This window comes from Pimephales promelas, chromosome 6 (genome assembly GCF_988280905.1).
Source record: "Pimephales promelas chromosome 6, fPimPro1.hap1.1, whole genome shotgun sequence".
Taxonomy (NCBI): domain Eukaryota; kingdom Metazoa; phylum Chordata; class Actinopteri; order Cypriniformes; family Leuciscidae; genus Pimephales; species Pimephales promelas.
In genome coordinates, this window is record NC_142774.1 from 35,042,332 (window position 1) to 35,051,877 (window position 9,546).

The following is a 9,546-nucleotide window of genomic DNA, read 5'->3' on the forward strand; positions in this document are numbered from 1 at the left end:
AGATATGTAATTCAAGCAACCGTGTGGCTTTGTCAGTTGACCAATGAAAATTTATCAAATCATTTTAAAAGCTTCAAAAAGACAACTGAACGGTGAGGAAAGTTACACGGCCACTTGGGGCAGTGTTGAGTCTGTTAACTTCCAAACCACAGGAGTTTCCATGTTTTTCCCCTGCTAGTCGACAATTTTGCTGTCTAAGAATGAATGTCATTATATTCTCACACAATAGAAATTGATGTTAAAACGTGACTTTTATAAGAAAAAAAATGTTTGTCAGTCAAACTTGATTCTAATTGGTCAACCGTGCCATCCCAGAAACAGGTAACATAAAGTCTCAAGTCCATGTTTGTGTGATTCTGTTAGCTGAAAAAGATTATATATATATATATATATATATATATATATATATATATATATATATATATATATATATATATATATATATATATATATATATATAGTATAAATGTTTGTGTAATGGGATTGTGGAAACACTAGTGATTCTTTGTCAGTTGCGCTACCAGTGATATTTAACGTTATTTAAAACATATTTTCAATGATGGGAAATTTTGTCAATACATGAGGTAATTTTCATTTATTGCAGTCATGCTCATTTAGCAATACAAGGTTCAGTTGAATGTTAGCACTTTAACCTCGTATACTGTAGTCAAAGTCTGTAGCTGAACAAGTTTTGTGGTGGGTTTTTTTTTTATCCCCGTCTCAAAGAGGAAACAGTTGACTCATATTGTTTCTGGTTCCTCTTAAACACATGACAAATAGACTGAAATTGAACAGCTCCCGGACTCGACTTGCCTCATCAGTGATCTCGTCAGTCATGTATGTGAAGCTCAAGGTGTTGGCTCTCATATTCTACGTGACCAAGGATGTTCGCTTCACCTATTCTGGTCAGTATGATTTTCTTCTTTATAATGATTGCTTTTAGGTTATATTTTAAAATTCAACTATATATATATATATATATATATTGTACTAAATCATTTTTGTTTGCAATTACTGTATTAATATTGTAATATATATATATATATATATATATATATATATAGTATTTAGACTTATAAAATGTGCAGTAGTCTACTTTTGGTAACACTTTATTTTGATAGTCCCCCAACAGACCTTATACTGACTATAAGTAACTGTGCAACTACAGTACATGTCAACTTATTCTGTTAACCCGAACCCTAACACCTAACCTTAAACTAAAAGGTGATGATACACGGGGCAACATTTTGAGTAATGCTACTCGGTAATGTTGCTGTCAACGGGCCACCAGGTATGAGACAGGGCCCATAACTGATCTAAATAATCCAGATAGAAATGTATTGCCCATTTTCAATGGGAAAGTGCCCAAGCAACAATTGCTCGGCAAGATTGCCCAGCAACCCAGCTCAAAAAGTTTCCCTGTGTATCATCACCTTTTTCAGAGTTAGTTGACATGTAGAATGTCTAAAGTGGACCATCGAAATAAAGTGTAATGAAACTTTTTAAATAGAAACATTTTGTCTTGTCATCATAATGTTGACAATTACATTAACTTAATCTTGTATGTAATTTAAACTCAATTTTATGTAAAAAAATGTAGTAACTTAATAAATTCATGACTTGGGGAAATTAGGCATGTGGATGTATAGCTCCCAGCATGTTTATGATGTTGAAATGAAGTATGATTGTGAAGTATCACCTGTTCGTGTTTAACGCTGTGTTTGACATCTAAAAGAGTTCCTGTAATCTTGAGGTTTGTGTGGTTACCTTTGTGCTGATATGAAGAGTAGATACATGAAGGTAAAAACTACATTGACTCTGTAAGCAATGACTGCACTAATATTTCTAGTGATAAGTAATATTTGACTTGTTTATACTGTCATACATTGTTTCCAGGGCTACAACTCGGTTACAAATTAGGTTTTTCTAACTCTGTGGAGTTTGTTGGATGAACTTAATTTCATTTGATGTTGCCAAAAAGATTAATACATTAATCCATTCCAAATTCCAAAAGATTGATGAGTGTTGCGGTATTTTATTTTTATGTTGAGTCTTTTTATTAGGAGTAGTGTGTGTGTTTTTTTTTTAAATATAAACTAAATTTTTCAAGCAAAACATTCATAGCTTTTAAATGGTAAAACAGACGCGTTCAAAATGGTTGCAAATAAAAGTATATTCAAACACTGATTGGCTGGTTGTTTAAGGTTAGTGGAACATTTACATAACCTGTGGTTACACTGCTGCAAGACACCTTTGTGAACTTTCAAAGTTAATTCCGTGGACATAATCATTTGTTTCTTCAGAAATGTTGTTATTTAGTGCAGTGGGTTTTTAAATGGGTCATGACCCACTGGTGGTAGAGAGAGAAAAAAAATATGTAGCATGAAGTTTAACTGATGTGGCCTCTTCATGCAATGTCAGAAATATGAAAAATGCAATTTAGCTTTTTTCAAGTTTGTTGGTGGGCGTAACTTGTATTTACATTATAATAACAATGGGTCTATTGTATTGAATGTAATAATATGAAAAAAAGATGATGTTAACTAAAAGAGAACAAATGCATTTCCCTCTTATTTCACGAAGCCAGTATTGGGTCTAAGTTCAATTAGAGTATTTAAGTAGCTTTTATAAAAGTGCCTAAGCAAAAACAAACAAAACATGACTGATGTGCATCTTGAGACAAAACAATGAAAGTAATATATTTTAAGATATGTCAGTGCATGTTGCGTTCAGTTAAAACAGCTAAAACATGCATTTTATTCTGGGACTAGCTTAAAGGGATACTCCACTTTTTTTGGAAATAGGCTCATTTTACAACTTAAGCAGTTGAGTTTTACCGTTTTCGAATCCATTCAGCCGATTTTCTGATATTTAGAAGAATATCGGTAACCAGACTATTTCTGGTCTCATTGACTTCCATAGTAGGAAAAAAATATACTATGGAAGTCAATGAGACCAGAAACTGTCTAGATATTCTTCTAATTATCAGAAAATCGGCTGAATGGATTCGAAAACGGTAAAACCCAACTGTTTAACTCTGGGGGAGTTGTAAAATGAGACAATTTCCAAAAAAAAAAAAAAAAAATTCATCTGTGAAACTCAGGGGAAGTGTTACACTATTCATTCTTTATAAAGTTCTCTACGTAATGTATTACTAACTGACTGGTGACACACTGTTTTACTTTAGAAACAAAGCTGGCTGGACCCCAGAATGTGAAGGTGACCTCCATCAACATGGGTGCAGTTATCAAATGGACATCTCCACATAATAAGATGAGCAACGTAACATACACGGCAAGATATTTGTAAGTACTCTCGAAATACATTTTAAATACTCCAACATGGAAGAAAAATATAGCAAACAAAATGCTTGCAAATTAGCATCAAATGCCATGTTTGATTGCTATGAAAGTCACTGAACTATTGTTCTACTGAAATCTGATACTTCTGAGCTTTTGCAGAAGTTGAAAACAATAGGCCTATTCTTTACCAAATAACATATTTACCTAACATACTTTGTGTTTGTAATCGGCCCTCTCTTTGCAGCCTGAGAGATGAAAACGCTTCCCTCTGTGTGAACACCAAAGAGCTGGAATGTGATGCAGGAGAACTGCCAGTTATATTTGGGACGTACATTTTCCAAGTGCGGGCAGAGGATCAGGAGCTGCTCTCTGAGTGGGTTAATGCACCCCCATTTATACCTAATAAGCACAGTAAGTGTAATCCATAATCTGCAAATCTGTATTTGCCGCTCTAGTTTGTGCTATACGCTCTGTTGTGTTAAAGGTGCAGTAAGCGGTTTCTGAGAAACAATGTTGAAAGTGCATCGGGCCGAGCGCCACGCCAAACTTGTATCAAATCTACAGCATCCACTCATGATGGGGGAGAAGAGAGAAAGAGAGGGAGATTTGAAGAAAGACTGTAGAAAGAGATATGGCTGAGAGACATTACAAAAGAGAAAAGTTCAGAGCGGTATCATTGGATAATGAAGGGTTATGATCAGCCAAGAGCTTTAGGATCCGTGTTAATATTAGAAAAGCTTTCCAGTTCCTGGAAAGACATAAGCGGGAAGGCCTGAAAAGTGACGCAGAGGTTGTGTTGTTTCCGCTTATACGTTAGTAACATTGGTTTTGAGTGTGTGCTGCTGGCGATTAACGATGAACTCCTGCGTGTATATACTTGTGTATTGTATGTTAATTTTTTGTTCTTCCTTGTCGTTCTTTGTCATCATTATCTGCAATAGTTCTCAGAAATCACTTACTACACCTCAGTAAAGTCAATATAACCTTCATATGTAACAATTATTTAAACTGCTTTTCTCTCCTGTAGGTATCATAGGACCCCCTACTGTGGGTCTTGTCATCCAAAATAATAACTTGGATATTAATGTCAAGCCCCCAGTCCTGAAAGTGGGCAAACTCGCAATATTTTCAAAAGTGACCTACGCCATAAAATATTGGACCGAAGACCATGAAGATGCGGTATAAAAATGTTTATATTCTTCTGTATCATTCTGTACATAACTTCAGAGATACTGTATGCATTTCAGCTTGAATCCTATATTTGCTTTACACTTGCTGTACATGTTTAGACAACAACGATGTACTAAAAACAGATGACAACGTTGTCACAATGATTCCACTTCATACGGATCTGCGAAAATGACTAAAAAGGCTGTATTACGCTGCCTGGCCAGCAGATGGCGATGTCACTTTGTTAAGAAACACCCCATGAAAACGTAATATTCATGCATGCATGAACACGTAATACGCATGACGTCACCGTTTTCACACATTCACGCTTTTTGTTTACACAGACGGTAAAGGCGTTGTTTATAAAACTTTTGAAGTTCACGTTTTCAGGTTTTCAAAATGCTGTTGTGTAAATGAACAGCCAAAAGCATAAAAAAAGCATTGTCTGAAATAAACAACATTGAAAAGTATTTTCTGAAATAAACAACAAATTAGCAAACACCATTGCACAGCTGCAGGTGATAGGTGCGTGGGAGAAAAGACCAACTAAGTAGGTCAAAAAATCTACAGAAAAAAACAAGGAAGTCCCGCACATTATCAGTACTTGCAAATGAGTATCAAAATTTTATTAGCAACGTTCACAACCTTCATCAGGCATCTGAAATAAACAACCGAAATTAAGTCATATATATATATATATATATATATATGAAGAGTTCAGATGCAAAAGCCTCTAAATGCCATTTGAAATTTTCTTCTTTAATGATGATTTTTATCAAACTTGTATATTTAAGTTCAGTAATTTCACCTAAATAACAATTAATAGGTAATTATCATTGCCATTTAAGTGAAATTACTGAACTTAAATATACAAGTTTGGTAAAAATCATCATTAAAGAGGAAAATTGCAAATGGCATTTAGAGGCTTTTGCATCTGAACTCTTCATATATATATATTAAACAACTTTTAAAATGCTAAAAACACTTCTCATTTTCATTTAGCTGAATAACTAAAACTAAAACTGAAATAAAAATTATTTTATATATATATATATATATATATATATATATATATAAACAATAACTAATAAAAATGACAAAAACGCAATAATATTACTAAAGCTTTAACTAAAATTAAAATGGAAAAATAGAAATAAATTAACTTAATTAACTATTTGAAATTATTAATAAAAACTATAATAGTACCCAAATGATGCTAAAATGTTTTTTTTTAATTGACACAAAATGAAAAGTTTGTTAGATTGATGAGTAGACCATTAAAAGTATGTATTTGCTTTATTATAAACAGCCCTACTGAAATTAAAGAATCATTAGATATAATGTACAGAATTTATTCTCAAATAAATTCTCAAAGTGTGTGTTCAAACTCTGATATATTAACATATATACCTTGTTGTCAAATAGGAATGTTTTATATAATGTGGAGCCTCACATGTACAAGCCACAAATAAATAATCCATATCTTCAAAATAACCTTAAGATGATCTGTGTCCCTGATAGGCAATAGAGAGGAAGGTTACTGAAAACAGCACCGATGTTAAACTGACTATTAAAGGACTACATTCATGGAGCAGATTTTGTGCTCAGGCAAGGGTGCTTTCCACAGGCTACACAAATTCGGGACAGTTCTGTGAGGCTGTGTGTGTGACCAATATACCTGGTAAGTGTGTCTTCATCTACACCTCTCACTCATATCAAGAGATGTAACGTGTATAAATGTATAAAGTGTTTGATGTTATAATTAAAAAAAAAAAATTATGCATCTAATGAATAATTTGCTGCCAGCCATATTATTATTGAGACTTGACACTAGCACAGGATATCAGTAGATTATAAAATGTAGTGGACCTTATACGACAATTTATTACCATAGTACTCTGTGATTGATCAAAATAAAGTAGAATTCAGATGAGAATAATCTATTCCAGACAGCCCTGGAAGATAACGATAAAGAAATAATCATGTCATCTATTCAATATGAACAGAATAGGTATAAACTAGTGTATAATATAGTTATACTATATAAGACTATAAATGCATAGATAATATTGTGCTTTACAATATATTTTCTATGAACAAAATATGCCTTCATTCAAAAACTGCAGATATAATCTGTTAACTAAGAACCAACATGATGATGATGATGCTGTGTGTGTGTGTGTGTACAAAGTGACACCAGTGCTCACCAGCTGTGTGATAGCTGCTGCCGTCCTTCTTCCTCTGGGAATCCTGTGCGTCTGGTTCACCTATAAATTGTACAAATACCTGTACCCAAAAACCAACCTGCCAGAACATCTCAAGGTATTTTAGTTTTAGTTAATCTACTTCTACAATTAGTCCCACTTTATATTAGGTGCCTTTAACACACACGTACATAAAAAAGCTTAGTTTCAATGTTAGGTAAAAGTTATTGTGTTCATGTTGTATTATTTAAACATTTTTTTCTGTTATTGAGGTGAGAAATGAGTAAGTTAGGGACAGGTTTGGCTGATATGAATATAGGTTTAAGGGTTAAGAGGTAAGGGAAAGGGTCGACCGTGTAATTATAGATTTTTAACTTTAAGTACGTTGTAAAAATATGTATGTAAATACATGTATTCTATCAAATTATTCATTTATACAGTAGGTACACTTTAACTTTTGAAACTGTAACTGCATGCATTGACAGTTTATCTGTTTAATAAAATACCATACTCACCTGTTGAGTAATAAAAACACCCTCTCCGCTTATCTTTTACAACATTTCAATTCCCTCAGTTCTCGCCATCTCCAAAAGCCAAGTTGATGTTGATTCTTGTTTTATTACGAGCTCTGACGTGTTCTCTTTTTTGCCAGCAGACTCTCCTGTTTTTTTAGTTTTTTTTTTTTTTTTTAAAGGGTGATTCCCTGTAGCCGGAGCAAACTTTTCTCTATTTACGAATATGACAAGCCATGCACAGGCGAGTAACTCAAGTACGCAATTTCCCGCAAAAAAACATCTTTTGGCAGGTCTAAAATATAAACATTTAAAACAGACGATACCCCGATATTCCCTGATGCGTTCGAAGCCATTACTAATAAACTTGCACATGTGACCGCATTACATTATTTTTTGCGCTACTGCGATTCGTGATTCTTTGTTGCTGCATGTGTTGCTTGGCAACCTCTTTGGAACTACATTGCTTGGCGAAGGAGTAAATGTGTTGTATTATTTTTTATGAATAAAATAAATATTAAAATGACTTTTTATAGAGTAACTGTTTGATAAAAGCAATAAGCCCCTTGAAGACGTGTTTTACAGTGAATTTAGAACAGCTAAGGGGCGTTGTTAGGCACGACGCGGAGCAGAATCACGGCTTCAGTTCTTGTTGCTTTATAAAGAAAGACAAAAAAAATTTTGGAAGAACTTTTTTTTTCTTTTTTTACGAAATAAAGTTAAATATTGTACCTATAAATGTTAGTACATTGTATTTAAGGACACTTAATGTAAAGTGTGAGCCTTCAATTTAAACATTAAACATTTTATTTCAGCTTTACTGAATTTTTTTTTAGTTTTAGTCAAGAATAACAACACAGTTTAAACCATTTTTTTAATACTGGTTCCTTCTAGAATCTATTGGTACCATCATTTTGGAATCCTGAGGCAACCCAACATTCTCCACACCAGAAAGAACAGCATGATAAAATCAGTGCCATATCTAAAGACCATCTTTATGAAGCGCTCTGTGAGAAAAGCAAGATCTCAGAGGACAAGGACTCTGGGTTAGACTGTGATCTTGGTCCAATACAAGAGGTGGAGGAGGACTACAAACGGCTCATACACATGAAATCTGCACCATCATTTTACCCTAATCATCTCTACCCGTTATGCTCGAATATCACACTACTGACTCATTTGAATCAACCCGACTTTGGAGACTCCACTAGCACTCAACCTTGTTACTACAATGTAGCAGCCACAAGCTCTGAGCTGAAAAACAATGAATGTATTTGCTGAAGTCGCCAACAAGCTGAAATGTATTTACTTAAGAATAGTGAAATTTTCTGCAGCAAATATATATATATATACGCATATGCACTGCCGTGGTGAAATGGCTGTCTGTTGAATGTATATAGTTTCTTGCATAAAATGCTGTTTACTGTTTAAAGTACTTTTTTGAGAAACTTTTATTATCATTGTATGGTTGTATTGCTATTATTGTGAAATGTAAAGTGAAACAGAGCTGGATTTTTCTTCCTTGAATTACACTTCTCTGTTAGCCCAGTTAATGTAGTTTTATAACACAGTTTTATGATGTTGTTAGCACTGAGCTTCATGCATGCATATGTTATGCTTAAATTATATTTGTAATAACTTTACTAAAAAAAATTTTAAATATTTTTTGGTTTCATGAAATAAAAAAAAGGTTTTTGAGCAACTTCAAGGGTCTTTTTTCCTCATTACAAATACAGATAAACGGACCCTATTCACATTTCGTCATAATTGCAAATATAATATTTCTACTTGTTCCATTACTGAAAAACGTGATACATTTTCCATGCCTTTCCAATAGAATAACGAATTTTTCAGAGAAAGATGTCGAAGCCGTTCGCAATTAATTCGTGTTTTTGTCATTACTGACTGTAATATTCCAACACAATGTATTACGCAATATTTAGGCTATTTAAAAAAAAAAATAACAACATAATGTGCGGTTTAACCATTGGTCTAAATTAATATTTTTGGGAGCAACTTCTAATGTATTTTATTATCATTTTATATGTATAAAAGTCAAGATAAGAAGTTGGTGGAAACAGAAGAAAAACAAGTTAAACAGAATGGACCTTTTTGCTCTTCGTACACTCTCTTGTTGTCATGGTGACGGGATTGTTGACGTGACTTCAATGGAGGATCAGCAGGTAACGTTAGGCTACGTTCCCTATGGCTACGTTGTTTGACTTTTTTGTCAAGTGCGTTTTGAAATATTAATTTCGACTCAGAGAGAATTTAATTAACAAACAAGCGAATATCTAAACCAAAGTAACGTTATTTAAAATAAAACACTTTTAATTGCGACGTTCTGTGTTTTACACT

At 33.4% G+C, this 9,546-nt stretch overlaps 1 protein-coding gene across 1 annotated transcript; it reads left to right on the top strand.

Annotated features, from left to right (window-relative positions):
- Positions 1-195: 195 nt before the first annotated feature.
- Positions 196-8,884, top strand: crfb15 (cytokine receptor family member B15). The gene is made up of 8 exons (XM_089132490.1): positions 196-321; positions 781-905; positions 3,188-3,305; positions 3,547-3,713; positions 4,330-4,481; positions 5,994-6,153; positions 6,664-6,794; positions 8,083-8,884. The coding sequence occupies exons 1-8, from the start codon at positions 236-238 to the stop codon at positions 8,467-8,469; spliced, it is 1,326 nt and encodes a 441-aa protein (XP_088988616.1). The 5' UTR covers positions 196-235; the 3' UTR covers positions 8,470-8,884.
- The last annotated feature ends 662 nt before the right edge of the window (positions 8,885-9,546 follow it).

Bases quoted from the DNA above. Each gene is read 5' to 3' on its own strand.
- crfb15 (XM_089132490.1), top strand. From the start codon at position 236: ATGTTAAAACGTGACTTTTATAAGAAAAAAAATGTTTGTCAGTCAAAC. The intron at 6,154-6,663 runs GTAAGTGTGTCT...GTGTGTACAAAG, and splicing joins GTGTGTGACCAATATACCTG to TGACACCAGTGCTCACCAGC. The intron at 6,795-8,082 runs GTATTTTAGTTT...GGTTCCTTCTAG, and splicing joins ACCTGCCAGAACATCTCAAG to AATCTATTGGTACCATCATT.